Source organism: Takifugu rubripes, chromosome 3, assembly GCF_901000725.2.
Source record: "Takifugu rubripes chromosome 3, fTakRub1.2, whole genome shotgun sequence".
Classification (NCBI taxonomy): domain Eukaryota; kingdom Metazoa; phylum Chordata; class Actinopteri; order Tetraodontiformes; family Tetraodontidae; genus Takifugu; species Takifugu rubripes.
The window spans coordinates 15,479,464-15,503,388 of NC_042287.1; the positions used below are offsets into that span (position 1 = coordinate 15,479,464).

Here is a 23,925-nt window from a genome sequence, read left to right on the forward strand (position 1 = left end):
ATGTGCTGATATGTAATAGATTCCATAAGTTTAAATCATTAAGATCATATAGAAAAATTCATTAAGCACAGACAATTTCACTGCAAGGACACTTTAATTCATCAGAAGCAATAACTATCCACACCTTCTTTCAGTACACAAAATACATACACAGAAATTGAAATCATTTGCTCAAAATGATGTCAATAGGTGCACTGACATATAAACATCTTTTTAAATCTTAAAATTAGGTCATTGATTAATCATTCTCTCACCTTCAGTCTGAAATAAGAAGAGAAAAGAAGTCAACATTTCTTCGAGCCGACCTCTGTAATTCTCCTCCCTCTCTTTTATATGTACATACTTGGTAGCACTCACATGCACACACCTGAATACAGAATGGGAGAAATTCGCCCCGTAGTTATGTTAAGGAGCCTCTGTATAATTTAATATGTACATTAAGGTTTATACAGTACAATCGAGTTAATAAGTGCAGATATATTCATGCAAAAAGTCAGAAACACCCCAAAAAAAGAAAAGACGACATATAAAATCTCCAACCCTCCATCGCTTCCCTTCCTCGAGGCTGCAGAACTTTATATTTTTGATTCTCATGTGCTTGTTTAGAATCCTTCTCACTTAAATCAGGATGAGTGTGGGTTTTCCTGGGAAGTGGTGGACCTTGCAGGTGAACTACTGCCCGTGCACGGTCGTGCACGGCCCCCACCGTAAACAGGGCGAGCTCTTTTACATTCTTGACTCTTGTCGTGTTTCAGAAAGTGTCAGAAGAGGCAGAATAAGAAATAAGCCGCATCTGACTCGAGACATCACATGTGCAAAACCACAAAAAACCTCTTAAAAACGGGAAGAAAAAAAAAACAACGTAAAGACTAAATCTGATGTGTGTGACAGGGGGTGGCGTCTTCCACAATTCAGCTCTTTATACACCTTTCTAACACAGGAAAACAGAGCCGCTCAGGAAATTCAAGTTTTGTTAGTCATTCCATTAATTGGCACGTTAATTCACATCAAACAAATGACGGAGGAACGGTGTCGCGCTGCAGAGGTGCTGTAACGGAGCACCACCTCATTCATTGTCAACAGTCAATACTATTAGTCATTAAAGGATGAACTTAATAGAACTAATGGTACGATAAAAGCAAAGCACACTTTACAAGTCAGTGTGGATGGCAAACTGAGGGAATTAATTAATATACTCTCTATAACCATATACAAACATCTTGTGGTATAATTAATCACTGGTCAAAACAATTATTGGACAATATTCATCATAGTCATTGCAGGTTTAAATAATAATATTAATAAAACAGCAAGAAGCTTCAGAAACATTCCAAATATATTATTGATTGTAACAGAAATCCCCCCCCCCCCGCCCCCATTGCACCCTGACAACGAATGCAATAAGACCAGGGGGCTCCTGCTCACGTGGAAAAGACTAAAGAGCCAAAGGCTGTCAGAGATCTGCACGGCTTTTAGAAGACAAAGCGACACGACTGAGGTCTTAGTTAAAAAAAACAACAAGTCTGCCAGCGAAGCCAAACCTGCAACAACAGACGGACTCACTGCAAAGTCAAGGGGCCATCTTCGTTTCTGCGATTCTCTCCTGTTTCAATGCCAAACGGTGTTGAGATGCATGTTGTGGTCTGTATGTACACCTCCATGTGAGCAGCAGAACACAAAGTCTCCACATTACAACGTCTCCGTATGCTGTACACGTAGATCCTCTCAGAAAGACTCATAGGATGAAAATAATTAACATCGTACAGATTCAAATCAGTCTTAAATAATATGGCTATAGATTCTTCTGGTCTTTTAAATGGGACCTGTTTGCACATGTGGGTGTGAATAACAGTATACCGTGCGTGCGTGTGCTTCTCATTGTATCCAAGCCCAGCTTTGTTTTTTTATTCCCACCTACATGTGTGGGAATCGGAGGTGAAAGTAACAGAGGCGAAGCAAACTGCGCTTCTTCTTGTCACTGGAGCTGCTGCTGTTGCCCTCTGTCCTGGCAGACTTGCTCCTGGCCCTGCTCCTGCTGCCAGCCTCCTCCACTCTGTAATCCATACTCTGACCTCTGGGGCCCCAGATCCTGCTCACACCACGGTGCTTATCCGGTTGATAGGCTTGGATTTGGAGCTGCCCCCTGTACCTGTCGTTCCAGCCCCAGTCACCTGTGGCCCCTGCTGAGGCTGCCCGGGGTGCTGGGGGGGGTGAGGGGAGAGAGGGGTAAGAGGGGTAAGGGGGGACGAAGGGGGGGGTAAAGGGGAGTGCGGTGGGGGAGGTGGGATGGAGGAGAGAGGAGGGTACTGGGGCAGATACGGGGCGGCGGAGGCTGCGTGATGCGCATTGACGGAGGCGGACGGAAGGTTGTGGGGCAGAGTGCCGAATATAAAGTGTGTTTGGTGCGTGGATTGGCTGGCTGGGTGGGGCGTGTGCACGTGTCCGGGGTGGGTTTGGGAGTGTGCGTGGGGGTGTGGGTGGGAGTGTGACACGGTTAGTGGTAGTTTGGTACCGGGACCGCCGCCCCCTCTGATAGAGTGTGTGGGCTGAACGTGGTAGAGGGCGCACTGGGGGTTCTGGGAATGTTGGGAGAGAGGAGAAAGAGGGGGAGGACATCCCAACACCAGGTTGCCGTAGCGACCCGGAAGGCCAGGCTGGGAGAGCTGGGAGAGATGGGCCAGCTGCAGGTGCTGGGTGTGTGGGGGGCCAAGCACTGGCCGACAGGGTAGCGGGCCTCTCTGTATAGTATGGGGGGGTAGGCCTTGCAAAGGGGCCTGGACAGGCTGGACGTGGAAGCGATGGTGATGGTAGTACGGTGGTGGAGGCTGCACGGCGCCCGTGTGACAGTACTGCGCATGCAGCGCTTGGATCTTGGAAGGTCCCCCGTCCATCTGACAGAGAGATGAAGGGGAGTGAGGAGGGGGCCCTCCCGAAGTCGGCGGGGGGACAGGTGCGGGGAAGGGTGGCCCCGGTGGAATAAGGGGCCCTGGCGGTTTGGCACGTTTGCTGCCAAACAGGGATCCCAGAAAAGAGCTGCTGTTGTTGCTGCTGCTCCCCCCAGGGTTGCTCCCCGCTCCTGCTCTCTCTACACTGCTGGAGACTCCCCCAACTTCTGTCCCAGCAGTGGTATTTTGCTGCCCCGGCCCACCCCCCACCCCCGTCCCGGGGCTCAGGATGGGGCGATGAGACCGGAAGTCATCTGTTCCATAGCATCCCGGGATCACACCTGGGAGAACACCCGGCATCACACCTGGCATCACACCCGGCATCACACCCGGCATCACACCCGGCATCACACCCGGCATCACACCCGACAGCACACCTGGCATCACACCCGGCATCACTCCCGGCAGTGGGTATCGCTGGTGAGGCTGGGGACTGCTAATGATGGAGCCCTGGCAGAAACATGAGGAGAGCATGTAAATGCACGTGCACGCATGGTTCTATTCAGGGAACGCTGAATTCTTACCGTCCCGGGACGATGTTACCGTCCCGGGAAGAGGCGCAATACAAAATACTTTGGCTCCAATTCAAAACAACAAAAAAAGTTGATAAATGTGGAGGCAATAGTCAAAATAAGTATTTTAGAACATTTACGTCGTGACAATCCATCATGTTAAATCGCACAAATATGTAAAAGGCCATGCGGGACAGCTGCAGACACGTATGTAAGTACACACACACCATTTATATGTACACTGTACACACACTGTCAAGGACAATTATGTGGGGGGGGGGGGGGATACGGGTCTGATAACACCTATAATTTCAGACTTACTTCCATGGTACTATCCAGAGAACCAACACTGTTCCTGCGACCATGTTTCCCTGCACCCCACCAGGGAGAGTCGGGTTAGCAAAGAGTGGGAGATAGAACCGTCTCATATCAGCCAGATAGAAAGGCACGGCGTGCAATCAAAGGAAATGGCGTTCACGGCGTCTCTGTTGTCTCACCCGTGTCCGAGAGGTCCCTGAGAGAGGAGCTGAGCGCGGTGCGTTTCAGCCCCTCACAGTTGTCGTCAAAACTCGTCCTTCCCAGGGTGCCGTTCACCACGTCGCCCTTCACACCCACGCCTCCTCCTACCACGCCTCCAGTCAGCAAACTGGGCCGCATCACACCTTTTTGCTTTTCCAGCTCCGCTGTAAACAGAAAGCACAGCAATGGTTACCTGGGCCGATTATTTTGACCTTTTGTGGGCATTTTTCTTTAGAATATCACCCCAACATTCATAAAAGCATTCTAAATGAGTCTGAATATAACGTCCAGCAGGTGGCGTACTCACATTCAACCCTATATTTCTCCATCTCTTGAACTTCAGCAATACTCTCCCTGAGGTCACTGACGAAGCGAGTGCGGTCTTGTTGACTGGGCGCCATAAAGACGATGAGAACCTTCCTCTCGCCGCCCAGGATCGCCGAGGTCAGACGAATACCATGAGGGTAGTCTGAGGGGCGCAAATGAACGTGAACCTAAACTGGCATGTAATAAATGTTAACGTAAAGAAAAAGATTTTTCCCCTCACATGAGTTTTGGAACATTTGCACTTGCATCTCAACCAAAGAGAAGGACTGTCTGAAACTGTAGGTGACAGAAGTTTTCTTCTTCTGGAAGATTTTGGTCACCTGATGCGGCACATGGGTGGCATTTTTAATAAACAGAAACACAAACACGTGTATTTTCGGCTACACCTAAGGTCTTACCACCAGAAGGTCGTTAAAGAGAAAGACCTCCCGTTGGTGCACCCCCGTCCTTTGAGGTCGGTTGGGGTCCGGAACTTCGTAAAGCTGGCAGCAACACACCAGCCGGCGATGGGGAAGGGACAGCACCTTCGTACGGGTAGATAAAGATTAGACCCTAGACTGTGCTCCAAAACCCCAATGCTGGTTTATTAAAGTACAAAAACTAACAGGCTTTTTGCCCACAATGACTCTCTCGACTGCCTGCACTTGTGAAACGTGATCGTCGTTGGTCCGCAGCTCCCACTTCTGTATTCTCTGGTAGATCCCGACCAACAGGTCCCTGGGTATGTCCTGACCATTATCCACACCTGGTACACAGACACAGAAGCACATTTCAAATCACAAATCACACCATCAACTTGGTTTCCACCTGTGGACGGTGTTGATATTTTCCCTTACATCTCAAATTTATAATTTCCTCTGATTGCTACGCTAGTAGGCAAAACAACCCCTAGAGAATATGAGAATATAACGTTTAAATCATGTTTGTTTCACTATTATTAGAGATCATATTATATATCATAACAGCAGCACTGGTTGCTTGTACCTGTCAGACTGTGTTTGGATGCAGGACCTGGCTGCCAGACTGCATGTGACAGGTGGCAGATCAGATTAAACTGGCAGGTACAGCCAGGTACATTTACAGGCTGTTTACTGTGACAGAACTGTGAGGCTAATTAGCAGAAAAACACTTGTGGGTTTTTGTGTGGAGCCATTATGCAGACCATCTGCAGACTTGTGTTTTTTACTTGCCCTATTTTGATAATATTATGACAGAATGAAGGAGTCTGAAACATTCTCTCACCCCTTAAATTCTTTATAAAATCTTCTAGTTTCATCTTCCGCTCGGCTTTGACGTTGGGACTGTACATGTCTGTGTTCAGCAGGATTATGGCAAAGGCCAGGATGAAGATGGTATCTGGGTTTTGGAACTGGCGAACCAGAGCCGGATTACAAACGCAGTATCTCTGACTGCAGAGGGAAGAGAAACATGTTTAAACAGGGACCACATCTTCAGTAGCAGCTTTATCCTGCATTTAAAAAAAAATAACAACAACCACAAAGAAATGCAAACCTAAAAGCCTCTATGAGCCGCTCCACTTTCTGGGCTTCTCCTTGAACCTTAATCTGGGCCTGGAATTTTCGAAGAGCATCATCCAGGTCCATACCTGAGAAGTCCATTTCATCCACCACACAGCTGAAACGCACAGAACCGAGAAATTTTCAGCCCGGGATGTGCGGTTTGAAATGTGCTGCAGGCGGAAGGAACCGTGCAATGACATATAATTCACTTCATTTTGCTCCCACACTCACTCCAAAACATCCTTGTTGAACTGTTTCTGTCGGTTTCCCAGGAACTCTCCAATCATCTGGCGGCTCAGGCCCTTCCTCTCCAGGATGAAACGAGCAATTCCAACTGGAGTGTCTGATACGAATCCCCTCTCTATCAAGTACTGGATTCCCTTTTCTGGCTTCCTGTAGGAGAGAAACAAAAGCGAGGGCTCACTTTAATCATCTGATGGCTAAAGCTTCGGGTTCTGTAAGCTGCAACACCAGAGTTTAGACAAAAAAAGCCACTTGCTTGTTGAAGAGGTTAAGGCCTATGCGGTACTGGCGTCTCTGCACCACATCGCTGTTGAAGGGCGGCGAGTCCCAGCTGTGGCGCGTTTCCCTCTGATACGTCTGCTTCCCCAGAGGTGGCAGAGGCTCCTGCAGGCTGTCCTGGGAGGAGGAACCGGAGCTGCAGTTCACCGTCTCGTTGGAGTTAGTGGTGGAGTTGAGCGAGTCGTTGTCTCCGTCCGAGCAGCACGGCTGCTCCAGCCCACCGGGAGGCAGAGCGGTGGACGAGGAGGAGGACAGAGGGGTGGTGGGGGGCTGCTGGGGCGATGAGGACGAGGAGGGCGTGTCGGGGTACTGATGGTGGTGGACCGGGTGGTGGTGATGGTGGTGGTGAGCCGCCACCTGGTGCGGGATGTGCGTGGGTAAGGGTCTGCCGGGGGCCCGAGTCTGACCCTGGGCAGCAGCTGTGGAGGAAGCACGGGTGGCCGTGTTGGTGGAGTGTTTGAGGGTTCCCTGAGGGGAGCCCACCCCGACCCCCGGCTCCTGCTCATAGACCAGCTGTCTGCTCAAAGAACCCCGATCCGAGCGGTCGCTCATGTCTACCGAGCTGTCACTCGGGGGCTCGATGGTGAGGAGAGGCAGATGGGCGCCTCTAAAACGGAAGTCTCTGCACTCGGTGCACGGGGTGCTGCGCCGACTGTTGCTGCTGCCCCCTCCTTCGGTGTCCCTGCTGTCCTCGCGCCCTCCGACACCCCCGCCCGGGCCCCAGTACTCTGTGTCTGTGCTGCTGGGCGCTCGGTCCAGGGACAGGGGCGATGAAGGCATGCCGTCATCCATGTACAGGGTGACGTCGCTGTACGAGGTGGCGGTGCTGTCGCCGTGCATGCTGAGTCCTCCTCCTGCCCCCCTGGCGCGTTCTCCCAATCCTCTTTGGGAGGAGGGGTTGCTGCTGCTGCTCCACACACACTCCCCGAAGTCCTCGCTAATCCCGCCACCCTCCCTGCTGCCCTCCTGGGAGTCGTTACGACCCCCACGGCAGGTGAGAGCATCGTCTATGGAGTCGGCTAAAGACTTGACCTGGAGAGAAGGTGGAACATTTGTTGATTTGACAAGGTCAAGAGGTGATTTGGGTGGGGCCGCAGCACTGTTACCTGTTTGGAGAAGGAATCCTCTAACTGGGTGTAGTCTCCCGGACGGTCCGTGTCGGGGGAGTGAGGCGGTCCTATGGCCACGCTGTGGGTGAAGTTGGTCTGCGTCTGGGCCTGCTGTGGCGGCTGCCGCTCGTCAAAGGAGTACTGCAGTCGCATGTTGGACAGGATGATGCGCCGAGTCATGCGGCTCTCCGAAGCGGAACTCCTGAGGCGTTCAAAGTTCTTGTTCATGCGGTACTGCCTGAACGCCGTCTGGATGGTTCGAGCTGCCCTGCGGCTTACGAAGGAGCCGCCGTACTTTCTCTCCAGCATCTCCACCTGGAGCCACATGTACAGCATCAGCCACGGTAACATGAGAGACACACACACACACACACACACACACACACACACACACACACACACACACACAGCAGGAAATACCTTCTTATCCTGCAGATCTGTTGACAGCTCATAGCTGTCTGAGAGAGCCTTGCACCTCTTGTGCTCCTCTTCCTCTTGCTTACGGAGGGCAAGGCTCGCCGGCTGGTGCCGTGTTCGGAGCGCCCAGGCCAAGCTGGCTGAATTCGAGGGGGCCACGCACGAGGGGTCCCTGGACCCCGAGGGTGCGCTGCTGCTGCTGCTGTCGCCGTAGCGTTCGGAGCGGTAAAGGGTCTTGCTGAAGGAGCTGTCTTTGCGGGCGCCCACATCTGGGAACTGGGACTCCCCTTCCACACTGGAACAGAAAACACACCCTTTTAATCGTAAGTCACCGGCACAGAAGGGTTCCACACATACGTTTTATCGGAACTTACATGTAAATTTTAGAGCGACGAGAAGATAACCACCGGCTTTTGAAACTCATAGTGAACTCCAGCTTGAGCTTTTGTTTTAAAGCAATGACGTCTCACAGCTTTTGCTCTCTCCAAAGTAAGTTAGTGATCAAAAAGTCCTCCTGACCTATAATTTCTTCCATCTACACGCACAGCCTTTTTCCCATACAGAACTTTCTTTTCCACCCTACAGTCTGGCCTGTAGTGACTCCTTGTCTGACAGTCGCAGCAGACACAGAACATCTTTATACCAGCAACACCTCACTGACAGGAAAGACCGGGTTGTGGGTAGAGGCTGGTACTAAAAGTCACTCTGACACATGCAGTTAGTTCTCCCTCTCTCACCCAGATGTTAATATTTGACAACAAACCATTGAATATCAGCAGCTTCAGCATTATAATGGCAAAACTTATCAGGTTAAAGCTGTCGTTCCTCCAGTGCCCTCATATTCCTTCCTTTTCTGTTTGGAAGAACAACAGCGGGCGCATGCTCCTGCCCTCATTTCCTCCCTGCTTTAACCACACCTCTTCCTGTTCTCTGTGGCCTGTCGCGTAACCAGTCTGAGACACCAGCAGGGTCAGAAGTTTATGGGAACACGACTGGCAGATCTCGATTGTGAAGTTTCTGTTCGCTGCAGTTTAATGTCCTTTCATTCTTCTTCCTTCCCCTTTGCGTGCACAAATTCTTCCTGTGCTGGTGTGAAGCCAGCAAGAAGGAAGCGGCCCGTTGGTGCTTTAATCTGTAACCAGTGCTAAAACCTAATAGACGCAAAATGAAGACAAATATTGTGGAACGCAGCTTCTTGATCAGAGCAGAGACGGAAAAAACTTGTGCATTGCATAACAGATTTATTCAGCCCCAACTCTGACATCTACAGGAGAGCACAACTCACCACGGCTAAACTAGGTTTACTGGGAGTTAATGCCATTAACAGGCCTCACTTTGTTTCCATTTTGAGGGAGCGGAGGGAGCTTTGCGCACAAGTCTCCACTTGAAAGTGTTTTGTGCAGCATCGTTTATCATTCCTCCTCCTCTGCTCCTTAAATAGAGAAACTGAGAAGAGGGAGGGGGTTGCTTGGTGACGGTTGCTGCGGGACCTTTGTGGGCGGTGAGGCAGTTGTTAGGATGAGAAGTGTTGTTGCCATGACAATGTATTGACTGTTATCACCCCATGATGTGGGTGTTGGAGATGCTCTGCAGGTTGTGAATGACAGTCGGAGTAATACTTGTCACGAAATCACGCGCAGTATTTACATTTAGTCCTGTGAATAGAAGTGTGAATAGAAAAATTCCATCATCCACGGAACTCCTTTTAAGGAACGCGTGCACGGCTCCAACAGGTGGACACGTGCAGCCCCTCAGCTTCATCTCAACGTCCCGGCAGGAGCAGATATTTCCATTTAACCGAGTCACTGAAACCAAAAATACATTAAAAGCAGCAAGCCCGGTTTCTTTATCCTCTCTCTGACTGATGGCTCGATCCTCGGCTGGATCCGAGCCCTAAATCTTATCAATAACAGAAAACAATTCAATGATCCTTGTTTTCAGCAGCCTGTTTTCCGTCTTCCTCTGAGCAGGAAGCTTTACTGGTCACTGAACCTTTCAAATTTATGCAATAATTAAAAAAAACCAATCACCTTTTATAGCAAGCAGCCCTGCTAATCATTAGTAATTATGCATCCATTAAACTCAATTTCATACCAGGTTTTGCTCAAAGTGCAACTCAGACAAAAACAGGCAATTAGAGGAAAATTTGATATCCACCAAAGAAAGAAAAGTTGGTGTATAAAAGATGAGCGTGTCCATAACACAGCTGGCACGGACACCTCATTACTTATGTAAGAAACCTTGTGTTCCTGTTGTGGTGCCAGAGAGAGTTTCTCTCTGGAGGCTGAAGCTCAGAGTTTCTCTCACAGAACATTTAATTAGAGCTGAGACCAAAGCTGATGAACGCTCATGTCATTGCAGCATAAAATACACCAAAGCATTAGCAAGCGTTCTAAACAACAGTACTAAAGAGTCGCTAATGGATGCAAAATACAAAAGTACAATGCTGACTGACTGACTGCAGCCACCCTGCTCTCCTGCAGCCCCCTGCCCTCCTTTATAGAATATTGATGTGCTGACAGCGGTGGGTCTGACTGTGCCATCAACATGGAGGCAGGGGAAATTAACCCCTCTGTTAAATGCCATTAAGATGCCAATAACGATTCCCATCCGCTGAGTCATTGTCACCTTAGCGGCAGCTAATCCCTCATTTCTCCGTTTCAAAGCTGCCAGCGAAGCGGAAAATCCTGACGCAGCAGACGACTGAGGGGTAATTAACATGTTGGGCTTTGAAATCAATCACCAGTGAGGACTGACACATGGGCAAACACAGGGAAACAAATTCGATCCTTCTCAGGTCAGATGGGAGCGTTCCTCCTCCGCCGCCAACGTTCTCCACGACCGCCACTTCACCGTTTCACACCCTTGGTGCGAGCTTTGGGTCACACACTCGCACATTCCCCTGACTTGAGATTCAGCGCCAAGACCCTCCGTTCAACAGGCCCTGCGGGTTTTTTAAGACTTCCTGTTTAATGAAGACGCGGAGTTTGCAAATGGAAGGTGTTGGAAATTGTTTCAGATCTGGTGTCTGACGCTCAGACGTATCCAGACAAGCAGGCAGATGTCTGCTAAAGTTAACAGAAAATGACGTCTGCATCTGGGATTTTCCAAGTATTCCCCAGCGCTGCCGCCAGTCAGCCACAGACGGCTGATCCAGAGCTTCAATTCAATCTAACTTTCCTTTTATAGCCTCTTCTGCTTAGCAGCCAGGTGAACGAGGACAAAAAAGGGCAGAAGAAGAACGAGAGGGCAACAATCAGAGGCAAAAAGGAACAAATCTAAGCGCATGTTTACATATCAAACAACCCCCCTCAGAACCTCCCGTTCCAACTGATCCGATCATCATTCATCATCGTCACTGATGCCGCTGAAATGTGGAGATTTGAAGTGCGAACTTGGTTCCTTTTTCTTTTTTTTTCTTTTACCAGTGCCTACAGAAAAAGCCCCAGGAAAATGAAAACATGCAGATTATGCAGAAGCTCAGAAGAATGTGCACTGTCATCTGAACGGCATGTGCACGCAGGCCTGGCTGTGGGCCCGCGGATCCTGGCGTGACTCACTTCACACCCGCGTCCTCTGAAAAACCAACCATGTTGCGCAGCTGTGCTGCCCATTTCAGTGATCGCCCATCGGACACGCGCCGGGCCGGGCCGGGCCGGGCCGGGCCGGGCCGGGCGCCCCCCCCGTCTTTCTGTCTCTACGATACATTCTGCAAGGAGCAGCGGTCCACAGGCGCCTCGTGGATCAGAACGCCGACACATCAAACACCAGACATGCCGAGATTCAAAGAGGAAAGAAGTGAATGCAGGATCTTACCCCGCTGCTCCCGTCAGAACGAGGGTCCCAAACAGAGCGGAGCAGCGGTCTTCACGCTCAACCTCGCTCTCTCTCGCGCTCTGTAATCTGCTCCCTCCGCTCGCCCTGACGAGCTGCACAGGTTACATTCTTGACATCATTTTGACAGATCCGAACGTCTCCCCACCCTCGCTGCACCAGACCACATTCACATGCACAGTCATTTTTTTTTTATTGCATAACTGCCAAACTAAAGAACCAAAGAATGTAGCTAATAGGAAGTGACAGAGACACACAGGAGAAGTGGAAGAATTTATTGATGATAACAAGGGGAAATGTTCATCTTTGCTTTATTCGGGGACACGTTTGGGGTTTCTCTTACAGGTGAAATCAAGGTTATACTGAGATTAAGCAGGTAAAAAGAAGAAGCAGAGTTTGGTTGGAAATTTAAAACCCTTGTAAAATTCTTTTCCAAAGATCAGCATGTTTTAAAAAGTTGCATTTGGTGTTTTAAATGCTCTGAGGTCTGATAGATATCCACAGGCGAACATCCTGAGAGGCAACAGCTGCAAAGTTTTTCTCTCCAAATGTATGATTACGCGTGTGTTCCCTTTGTGTAATGGACAAAACCACAAGTTTTAGAGGCTCCGCCTACAGAGGGGTTCCAGAGGGGTTAACATGTGGGGGGGGGGGTCACACCACAGGAACCAATCATCTGCCCGTGGATCAGCACATAAGCTCAGGGTGGGGACAAGTGGGGCAAAACAAAGTGCAAAAGCTTAATTCCTTAAATAAAACAGGAGCCCAGCTGTTGCATAACTGGGAGTGACACGACTATACTGAGGTTGGCACAGATGAGGAGAAGTGGCTGCTGGGCACAACTGAACCGACATGGCTCCTGGAGCCGGGACAAGTGGGACAGCGAAGCAAAGACAACGATAAGCTGCGATAGCTTCACATGCGCTGGAGTACAGAGAGAAATCATGGAGACCACAGACAGGTGACAAGGTTTGCTGGAACGCCAATAAGCATGTTACACACCTACACGGGGAAGTCACAGGTTACATGCACGTGTGTTCGATACAGCGAGGCCTCCCTTTGGCAGCATAAACTTTGAGCTCCGTGTCACAGGCGGACGGACGGACGAGCGAGTCGCTGGTCGCGCCGGCTCAGCGCGAGGAGGGGCTGCTGCAGCCGGAGGCGGCGCAACAGAACTGATGGGCGCCCTCGTCCGCGCCTTCCCCTCTTGGAAAGCGACGCGGGACGACAAAGAAAGCAGAGAAATGTGAGAAAGCAGACGGACGACAGAGAGAGAGACGACACAGCACGACACACAAAGAGCAAAGGGGAAATGATGCGCTTTGATTGGCGACAGCAGCCGCCACAGGTGAACAGCTGTTTGCGGCCTTCAGGGGGCAGCGTTGCAGTGTGTGAGGCTTCTGAGAGCAGCATCAGGTGGACGACAGAGGACCTGACTTTAACTGTTAGTCACCAGGGGGTGAGATGTGAGAGGATAAAACAAACACTGGGGGGTGCAGGGAGGACTGGGGGGTGCAGGGAGGGCTGGGGGGGGTGGGGTGGAAAGAGAAAACATGCATATGAGGATGAAAGAGGAGGAAAGTGACAGTGCAGAGAGATCAGAGGACTGGGAGTCTAATCATGATGGCTCATAGCTACACTCATGAGCACATGATGCTCTCTGAAGCATCCAAAGTGGATGATTCCCTCAAGGTCTTTTCAGTTTTCGTGCCAATTTGGCTTCAGTTATTTGAAAAGATGAGACAGTTTGGAGTATGATGATTGACAGGCGAGTGGCAGCTATGGCTCAAAGTGACATCGGGACGCCGCGCGACAGCTCTCGATGCCGCGCATCAGTAGGAATAATGAGTGTTTACGATGTGAAGGCATGACGATAGGCAGGCCGGGGGTTACTGCGACATACTCACTGTACTCAGGGCCTGCGGGGGCCCTTACCTGTCCTCCTGCTGCGAGCCCTGATCGGCAGAGGGGCAGCAGTACTGATGGAGACTGACGAAGCTGTGAACGGTCAGACTGGTGGGGAACAGAGCGGCACAGGCAGCTGCCGTAGGAGTGGCAGGAGCCGAGGTGGGCTGCCCTGAGATGGACGATGGCCGAGCACTGACAGGAAGGACCAGAGACGGACGAGGCACAGAGAGAGGACGCAGGGGAAGCAGAGAGAAACAGACACACAGACAGTCAGCGAGAAAGCAGCGGACGCACAAAGCAGAGCGGCACCGACCTGAGGCGGAACACTGATAATCACAAGTTACACCACCATGGCGACACAAGACGCTGACCAAGACAGTTCTGACGGGTAACAAGATGGTTGGAGGCGGTGGCATCAGCGCGGGTGGAAGGTTTAACACAAATATGGCAAAATAGAAAAGAAATCCTCCCAGCCAGAGGTGTTTAATGAGATTTCAGAGAGAGCAAAGTCCGCCCAGCCCGGCGGATTATATGGAAACCTCTCTACTTGACTATCTGTCAAGGCTCCTCTGCGCTTCGCCTGGTATGAAATGACGAGAATGCTCTGCGGAATGTGTGCAAGAGTGCAGACGCGACACAAAAGCCTCTCTGCCGCCCCTCCACTCCGGCAGGAACCAGAGATGTTCCATCTGGAGATTGTGAGCGAGCAGCGGTGGACATTAGTATGTAAATGGCTGGTTTCGACAGCGGGGCCAGCTGCTGTCAAGGACACCCAGTACCTGTCATTTTAGCACGGAAACGCTCTCAGAGATGCAGCAGCGGCGACGTGGCGTGAGCAAAGAGCTGGAAAATGGAGCCCCCTCACTGCTCACAGTGCATTTTCCAGTTATATAAAACAGTTTAATAGTCTCCCTGAGATGGTTTTAAGGTATTTATTACGGGCTTATCGAGGATACGTTCCAAAATAGCATCATCGGGCTTTATTTTTACATTTTCACAGGGCATTAGCTGCGTACGTACCAGGGAGAAACCCTGAGCGGGACTAGACTCAGAACTTCCAAACCGGATCAGCCTGTCAGATAAGAAGGCCCATTTTAAAAACGACTCGTGAGAGGGAAGCAGCCATTGGCAGCGGTTTAAGGGGTAATCAGAGAGGAACTGGGAGGCTTTAAGGATATAATCACGTAGGTGGGGGTGTTCTGGTGATTAGAGCAAATGATAAAAGTGTGGAAGAAGAGTTTTCCAAGTCCCCAGCGCCACATATCCTGGTAACACGTGGACTCTTCGGGTTTATTCTTCAGTAATAAAGTGAAAGACAACGTAGATGTTCTGCAAATTCAAGCGTTTTCCCGCGTCGTCTCATTTGGGGCCTGATTTTCCCATCATGGATCCCAGAGTGCCGTAAAACAGACACACATGGGCCCAGTGGGCCTCGCCGTTCTCCTACACCTCCAAGAAGAAACACACACGCTGCCCACACACGCACACACACTTAAAATATTTGTCTTGCTGCCATCAGAAGGTGCACAGAAACCAGTTAAATGAATTATGGGAGGGCTGGTTAAAGTGCTCACCATATATAAAATGGATATAGTTAAAGTTTATTATAGATTATAATTCTGGTTTAATGCATTTCAAATAAAGCTATTGTGACGCGTAAAGGAGAAAAGATTTGAGTCTTATTTAAATCGCGATGATATCGTGATATCGATACTTTTGCAAAGTGGTTCAAACACTATTAAAGCATCACTGTGGAAGGATTCCAGAGCAGCACGGAGCGGGTACAGGACAGGGTACAGGAAGTCCGTGCATAAAGCACCCGAGCGGTGCGGTGGGAGAATGTGTGAGGTGTATTTAAGGCTGCAGGTTGACTAGAGGCAGGAAGGAGAGTGGGAGGAGAGCGAGCTGCAGGAGTGGGAGAGGTGGAATAGAGAGGAGGGCAAGGGTGAACGCAATCAGGAGAGGAGGAGAGTGGGGATGGAAGCACGGGGGGGACGTACGGTGGGATTAGCTCTTCCTCAAACTCGTGCAGGGGCTGGGGGGGGGGGTCAGCACGTAGGTGAGGCCTATGTATAGACGAGCGAGGAGTGGGAGGGAGGCCATCACATAGAAAGCATGGCTGCCGCTCTCGTGGCAGGTGTTTACGCTGCCGCAGCAGCCCGCGGTCAGAGGGGCTATTAATATCCTGGTGGATTTGTTTGGCAAATCCAGAGCAGCCCGGTTCCGTCACAGCGCGACGCCTCAGATTACCCCATCGGCTCCTTCACCTCCCCATCGCTGCGCTGAGAGGGACGGCAGCGGACCCGCCTGACTCCCGCCGGCAGGGACTTCGATCGCGCTGAAGTTAACTGCGTGTTTTTGAAATACCCCACCCCCTACCCCACGAAAAAAGCCATTCCACCAGCTCTTACACCCCCCCCCCACCCCCACCCCTCCTTTGCTTTTCACTCCGAGTCTCCTGCTGCTTGGCAACCGTGCGGACTGCCAGTGTGGGTGGTTGGTGTTGAGTGCCAGGCGAAGGCACTGACAAAGGAGGGGCACAGTTACAGTTATGACTCAACCACACACACCAGGCACCTGCTGTACCCTACGTGTGTGTGTGTGTGTGTGTGTGTGTGTGTGTGTGTGTGTGTGCGCACGTGCGTGAGGCGCATCTGAACTGGATACCATCCACTCGAGCCCACCGGGAGCCAATTCAACCGGACGTGGGAGACGCAGCAGGGGCGCACCGAGACAGCTACAACCCTCTACTGCCACCTCGGGGGGGGTGGGGGGGGTCCAGCAAAGGCTGAGTCGGATCCGGGTCGGGAGGAACCGGGAGGAGCCACGTCCCAAAGTTTGCGGTGAAGGACGAGCTGCGGTAAAGGAGTCATCCGTCATGCGTTGCTCTCCTCCGTCCTCATCAATCCGGCTTCTGTCTTTCACCCCGCTCCCACTCCTACCCTCTCGTCTCTTCTTTCCATCTCTCTGTTCTGTGTCTCTCGCCCACAGAGTTCTTCACAGAAGAACTCGCAGCGTTCCCACGGTAACCAGGCTCCCTTATTATGCTCCACGGAGTGTGTTTGACAAACATTCCGCTTTAAAAGTGCCACTTAAAGGGTTTTGTTTTTTTTGACGGGGAATCCCAATGAACAAAGACATCAGAATTTTAGGAGTCGGAAAGTTGTAAAATATTTATCAATACAGCCCATGATACCACAGCAGAGAGGCTCTTTCCACTGCCAGTCCGCCATGTTCGACGCTACGGTCGAGCGGAAGGAAAAGCTATTTTACCTTCCTTAACTTGTTGCTAGCTTTAGCCAACAGCGCCTTGACATTTCCCGCCACTAGGCGTCACTATTGAGGCACCGAGCTACATGTTGTTACTTTAAGAAAAAATATAAGTGAATTTTGAGCTCAATTCAAATTTGATTTGGAGTTAATAAATATTGTGCAGCCCATAAAAAGGATTAAGATGCACAGAAGTCTTGTTATAGAACTCTGCTGCATTCCTCAACCACAAAGTGAGCCTGCTTATTGTTGGAACCGGCCTTTTAGGACCGGGATACCCCCGTTCTCTTTTCACACCAAGACAGAAAAGCACGGAACAGATATTTCTTTGAGTTGCTTTACAGTTTCCACAGCAACCACGTCTCACAAGGCACTTCTCTTCCAAGGACAGCTCATTTCCTGTGAGACTGTTTATCACAGAATTGTGCCCTTAACCAAGTCGAGTCTGAAAGGATGACAGAGTGAGGGTGAAGAAAGTCACTCGATACCGCGACGGAAGAATGTGTGTCTTTCACCTTCATGTCAATTTATCGGCTTTTCCCGCTAGATAAACAGCAAAGAGACTTAGTGTCGTTAGCCTGGGTTAGCCAACATCCAGGCCTCGTGGGACGGCTCCAAAGGACGAAGGGAAAACTTGTTTTGGGGGGGTCAAGCGTCACCGTGTGAGATCAGCACATAGGCTAAACGGCCCCGTCAGTTGGTTTATTCCATGAACAGAGCACACTAAAACGTGTCGCTGTTATTGCGCAATCACAATTTGCAGGTGAGTAATTTTCTTCCTTTGCATTTAATTCTGTTTAAAGTTATTTATAAACGTCTGAGATCGTCACCGGTGTGTGTGTGTGTGTGTGTGTGTGTGTGTGAGTGTGTGTGGGGGGGTCTGTAGCACAGATGCATCCTGATGAATCCTGAGTCACAAGTGACCAAATGTAAATAGAAAAGAGACCGACTGTTCATTTACGCACCACATGAAGTCAGGATGCTCAGAAATGAAGAGAAGGAAGAAAAAAAACACCTCCCACAAACACTTGCCTCCCACGCGCGCACACACACACACGCGCGCACACACAGAAAATAAAATTTACATTGAGCTAAACCGAGATTAGGTAATCATGCTGCAATATTCTAATGTGGGTCAAAGACAAACCAAACCTGGTTAATCCGCCACATATCCTGCGACGGAACATTTGGGGAGGGTGTGATTCCTGAAACGGCTGTGGCTGCTGCCTCGCCACAGCGAGCCCAGAGAGATAATCTCCCAGAGAGGAGGTCAGAGAGGCTCAGCTGAACTTACCCACACGTCCGCCCGAGGACAAGCGCACACCAGTGCGGATGCGAGCCGGTTTAGGGCGGCGGCCAACGCGGCGCGCGTGAGGGACGCTTTTGTTAGCCTGCAGAAAGGCTTTAAAATGAAGTAATCTGGGGGAGAAGCGCTTCATTGAGAGCGAGAGCAGAGAAATAGAACAGCACAAGAGTAATTTCTGCAGCTTCTCTGAGTCATATCTGCAGCAGTGGGAAACAGAAACAGCGAGGGGGAGTGTGTGTGCGTGCGTGTGCGTGCGAGTGTGTGTGGATATGACAGAAAGAAAAGAGATCCAGCACGACGGGGGTGAAGTGGGGGTTGTAAAGGGGCCCGGGTTGTACGTAGTATAGTGTCCATCCCTGCTCCCGGTTCTCCCAGAACGCCAGGTTCCAGAAACGAGCGCTCGTGTGACGGCCTGGGGTGAAGAAGCAAAAGTATGGGCCGGGTCCCCCCCCCCCATCTTCTCCTATTACATAATCCCGCCGCTCTTGAGGAGGCCAAGCGACGAGGCGCGTGGCGAGCGCGGCGGCCTCCCTGCAGCTCATCCTTTCAGCTGCATGAGGAGGCACCACTGTAAATGACAGGCCGTGGACGGCAGGGTCACATTACCCGTCTAATCGCGGACACGCCGCCCATCTCCAACAGCGCACATCTATTATTCTTAATTATACAGGCGGCGCCGATCATCACCCCGTGGTTACTGGCAATTATATTCTAGTCACACTAATTAATCTTTCATGCGCTCCGGGTGACCTTTCCCGGAGTCTGTACAGTGTCTGTACAGTTTGAACTGGTGTACTGGTCGGACACTCTTGTCACGCTTTTATTAACTAATTTGTTTCTTTCTTGAGGTGAAAATTAAAAAAAAAAAACATAAATCCAAAAAGCCTGGAAAACAATTGGCGCTCCGCTGCCCTCCGGTGGTAGTCTGCAGTACCGGACACGCGCTTTCCGTCTCTATTTCCGTCAACATGGCAGACTGGAGAGCAGATGGGGAGCCGGGATAGAGATTCCCCAGCACGGGAGGATCTGTGTCTGCAGTTTGGGGGGGGGGGGGGGGGGTTGCACGCTTAAAATAAACAGAAAACATACAGAATCATAGCGCTAAATAGCTAAATAGCGCTAACTCACTCCCAGAAACATGTTCTGGCCGCGCTCACAAAAAAAGGCCCTTGCGTAACCTCCAAAATGTCGACTTCTTAAAAACCAACCCAAAAACATCTGCTGCGCTCGGGGCGTCCAGGCGATGCCCCCCCGACCCTGCCGCTACTTGCGGGAGAGCCTTGACATCCCAAGTCTTTTCCTCCCAGAGGCTGCACGCCGGCATTGTTCCCGCTGCCATTAACGGGAGGAGGGGAGCATTCGGGACAGCTGTTCGCGCGGCGCCGCGGGGACGCCGAGGAGGACAGCGGTAAGTTGCTCGGGCGCCGTTTCCGCACGCACGGCTACGGATAATAACAATCTTCCTCCTCGGCCGACAACAAAAGCCCGGAGAGATGAGGAGCGTTGCTGGAGGAGGACGTTTTTAACTGAACAAGGATAAAGAGGCGCCCGAGCTTTGCCTCCTCTGGCCCAGAGTCCTCTGTCCTCTGTGGACAGATGGTCCATCAGTGGGTGTTCCACCTATTCTCCCTCAGACGGAGGCAGGCAGGGTCACTTTTCTCCTTCTCTCCGGCCCTCCCTCTGATTTTGGCTCACATTTGCAGCGCCGCAGCGATAAAAACCCTCGCCGATTTCGCTATCAAAGATGGGATGTTTTGCTCTGTGATCTAAGCTAATATGAAGAGTCTGAGTCACGGCCAGACGGGGACAATAGAGCCGGGAACTTTTTATTAAACCCGACGCCTCCGATGCTGCGCTCGTCTGATGCTCTAATCCAGAGTCGGACGTGACGGCGGTTAACAAGGGGCGATCGGCGGTCCACGTCGCCCACGGCCTACGACGTGAACGCCGGCTTTTGTGCGACGACAACGCAGGCACCTGATCTAATCAATCGGGAATTTAGTCACGTCTGAATCCAGACGTGCGATTATTAACTGCGGCGATTACTGTGGAACTCTTCCCTCGCCGAGGCGCCAACAATGTATTTCACAGTGTCCCTTTCTAGCATGAATTGCTGCCTACTCACAAATCTTAATGCTTCCGGAACAAAAGCCGGCTCTATCCGCGTTTCTGTGCGTGGTGAAGTAAGAACCGAGGACAGCTGCACTCGCTGTTTGCCAACGTGCGGTTTCGCAGCAGCGAGACTACAGGTCAGCCGGGAATTTGGGGCAGAAACAGGCCCACGGTTCAGATTAAGTGGCGGGTGGAATTCTGCAGGTTTTCGATTTCGTTGCCGCCCGTCAGAATCCGAACCCTCCTGCTTGGGCAGTGCATGTCGTCCGGGCAGAGCGAGGAGTTCTGCAGGGCTCCGTTTTTGAGCTCTTATTGTTTAGACCATAAGTGACCTTGGAAAGAAACCTATAGAACTTTGGGTGGGTTTTTTTTGTGTCTTTGCTGATGACAAAGTTATTTTCTTTTCTGGACTGGAAGATTGCATGAAATATGAAAGCGTTCACCTCAGACTCCTCAATGCTCCAGGTAACCCTGCACTCCCCTCATGCGCCACTAGATGGCGATAATACGCGTTGCGGGACCTTAAATGTGACTAGATTACATACAGCTGCTGTAGTTTCAGCATGGTGCTGCTCGACCACAAAACCAGAACATAGTTGTGCAGAATTCCTGAAATCCACTTAAACTGTTGGATAAAAACCGACCAAGGACCGGGACTTACTTTCGGCGGATGGTGGCGCTGTTGTTGGTGTCGGTGCTGTCGGTGCGCTCAAGCCGGTCTCGGTCGGTGGTGGACGAGCCGCAGGAGAGCCCCCGGGTCAGCCTGGTGTGGCTCCTCCTCTCCCTGCTGGGCCCCGGAGTCGTGGCCGAGCTGACCGTCACCTGCGCCGCCGAGGCGCCGCCGCCGTGATGGATGGGGAGCGACAGAGGCTGGCTGTGGTTGTGGTCCTGCTCCGGTGTGTCCGAGCCGGGCGTGCGCGGGCTCCGCTCCTGCTTCAGGTCCTGGTTCTCCTGGCTGACGCGGTCCAGCTGGCCCTCCAGCTCCTCGATGCGTCTGCGCTGGGTCTCCAGGAGCTTGGCCTGGTTCTCGATGATGTTGTTGAGCTCCAGGAGATACTCCACCGCCCTGTTGGGGCTTTCTGTGCTGTTCTCCATGGCGGGCCGCTATCTGTCCACCAGCCTCGCCCCGGTTTTGACCCCGGCGGGGGCCCGAGATCCACCCCTCCCCACCAGCCCTGATGAGTGGGGGGGAGGGAAGGACCAACAAATACTCTAGAGAAGATTAACTAATGTCTTCAGAACGTCAGAACCAGGAAGTCACAGAGACCATGAGGTGTGACAGCTCAGAGCGACTACATATCCCCAAATCTGAGAGCCAAAACGAGCATCATAGCATCTTAGAAGCCGTTTAAATCACCACCAGGCTGAGAAAAGAGTCCGAAGCTGAAGAACAAGCTGTTGATTGCATCTGAAATCACAGTCAGTTTACGGAATCGCCTCAGATCAAGCTGAAATCCGGGATTCGGAGGCATCGTGAAGTAAAATATGCCAAAAAAAGAAACAGGCATAAATAGAGTAGACAAGAGTCCAACCTCAACACGTCTCCTGACCTTTGACATGTCCTGCTGTACCCAAGAGCTCCGCCATTATCTCACCTATTTATCTTCTACATATGAGCCACCGTGGAGGGGGGGCTGGGGGTGGGAAGATGGGCTAATTGGCAAGATGATCTGCCACTAATTATCGGAGGCTGTCAGTCATTACATAACACGGAAAATTCTGCTCCCTCCCACGCTGAACATCCCCGCAGTCCGTCATCGTGGCTTTCAACCCATGGCTCCAACTGTGCTCACTGCGGGGAAAGTACGCGGAGGGGGGTCGTGAAGTTCATTCTGCGGGTCCAAGGAAACCGTCCCCTCGGGTCCGACCCAACTACATCGCGCTGCTCGCGAATCACATCAGTTCCCAAACTGTGCGTCTCTTTAGGCTTCTCATGCAGAGTTCATTTCACGCGTGACCGCCGATGTGGCGGAGGAGACGTGACATTCCTGAAGGAGCGAATTCTTATTTTTAGTTTAAGCCTTTATATGCATATAGGTCTATTTCTAAATCAAACAAAAAGAAAAGTCTCCACCGCCTGTGGCAATTCCTCAGACCGCACTTGCTGCTTCATATGTCCATCTGAAATCGGTGTAAACCAACGTGAGCTAATTGCTACTTATCTGAGGCGCTTTTGGGCTCTTTCATCTCGGTAAATCCACTGAAAAGAAGCCGCCTTTCTTCTTTGCGGAGGCGCACAGGCAGCACTGATCCGCTCCTTGTGCGTCTCATCTGCAGCCGTGCAGGCGCTCTGGTTGCGCTGAACGCACCACCGTCAAGTCAGAGCAGGTGGGGAACGACTTCCGGACAAGAGCTTCAAAATAAAAGACGCCTGCGGAAGCGTTTCGCTAAACACCTCAACCGGAAGAGGAAATTGGGAATAATTATTGCGTTTTAACAGACGCTATGGAATGTTCCTATAATAACAAAGTATTAAAACGAACAAACAAACAAGCACAAACGATCTCAGCAGTTTTAATTTCAACAGACATTACACTCATGTCGGAATGTTCTTGAAACTTAATTTTAATTGAACTGAACTGAAAATGGGGCCCAATAAAAGGTCTTAGTTATTTCCTTTAGTACATGTGCACAATTTTGGCACCTTTGGATTCAATGATCGCTTATGTGTAAATACTGTAATTTGAGCATAATTAGTACACAAGATCAGTGATTAAAATAGGTGTAGATCACACAGAAAAATACATGTCTGGTTGTTCGAGGCCAGAGAGGGATAATGTATGATTTGAAACTCAGCTACTATTCAATTTCTGATGAATTCTGGATTTTGCCAATTATTTCCGTAAAAAAACACCTTAAAAAAAGAAACACCCGTTGAAATGTCACAATGTGCGTAATCAACGCGGAAGCCTGGAACAAGCTGCTCCCTCTCAGACATTTACTGGATGACAGTGTTCCTCATCAAATCACTTATTCATCTCCAGCTTTTACTTTCATATCTTTCTATTCCATTCATACTCTTCATAGTTTATAATATTTAGAGCTGTTTGTAACATGCACAGCCTGATAATGTGGCTCTTATATTTCGTTTGCATGTTCAGCCTTTTGCAAGAAAACAAATTCGGACCTTGGAAATCTGAGCAATCCCATCCACAAAAGGGCCACACCCCGACTTTATCATGATAAATCGTGATTTCTGGTTGATTTATTCCTTGAATGGGCTTTGGCATTTCGTCTGTGCTGCAGGAAGACTGAGCAGAAGAATGTGATTTAGGACAACGTGAGCGACCGTCAGGCCTCGGAGCGCTGTTATTTTTAGTGCTTAAGTGCTCATATCTGAACTGCAACACAAAAAATCCACCTGCTCCTCTCAGAATAATATCATGCTGCAGGACCTGTGTCAATATTGGCCTGAAAGCCTGGATGGCAAATGTGAAATTCACATTCTCGGGCAAAAGCGCGGGTTAATAATTGATAGGTGGAAATAATCATTTCTGAATGCTCTCGCTACATTTGGTGCCTTTCATTTGGTTTATTTTTATTCACCCTCCTCAGCGTCTCAATTTTTTATCTGCCATTTTCTTCCCGAGACGTTGACTTTGCTGCCCCCTGCTGGTCATTCAT

At 50.5% G+C, this 23,925-nt stretch overlaps 1 protein-coding gene across 3 annotated transcripts; it reads right to left on the minus strand.

Annotated features, from left to right (window-relative positions):
* Window positions 1–75: 75 nt before the first annotated feature.
* On the minus strand, window positions 76–22,609 carry iqsec2b (IQ motif and Sec7 domain ArfGEF 2b). 3 transcript variants are annotated; one of them, XM_029833498.1, is made up of 14 exons: window positions 20,963–22,609; window positions 7,875–8,166; window positions 7,452–7,769; window positions 6,323–7,377; window positions 6,055–6,216; window positions 5,816–5,938; window positions 5,546–5,712; window positions 4,948–5,048; window positions 4,702–4,827; window positions 4,524–4,623; window positions 4,284–4,445; window positions 3,955–4,140; window positions 3,779–3,828; window positions 76–3,395 (listed from the first exon to the last, which is right to left on the minus strand). In XM_029833498.1, exons 1-14 carry the CDS (start codon window positions 21,394–21,396, stop codon window positions 2,094–2,096), a joined length of 4,578 nt encoding a protein of 1,525 aa, XP_029689358.1. In that variant the 5' UTR covers window positions 21,397–22,609; the 3' UTR covers window positions 76–2,093. The 3 variants fall into 3 exon arrangements, with proteins under 3 accessions (XP_029689358.1, XP_029689357.1, XP_011601041.2); XM_029833497.1 differs by having other exon boundaries at window positions 4,924–5,048; XM_011602739.2 differs by having other exon boundaries at window positions 4,909–5,048; window positions 20,963–22,608.
* Between the last annotated feature and the right edge of the window lie 1,316 nt (window positions 22,610–23,925).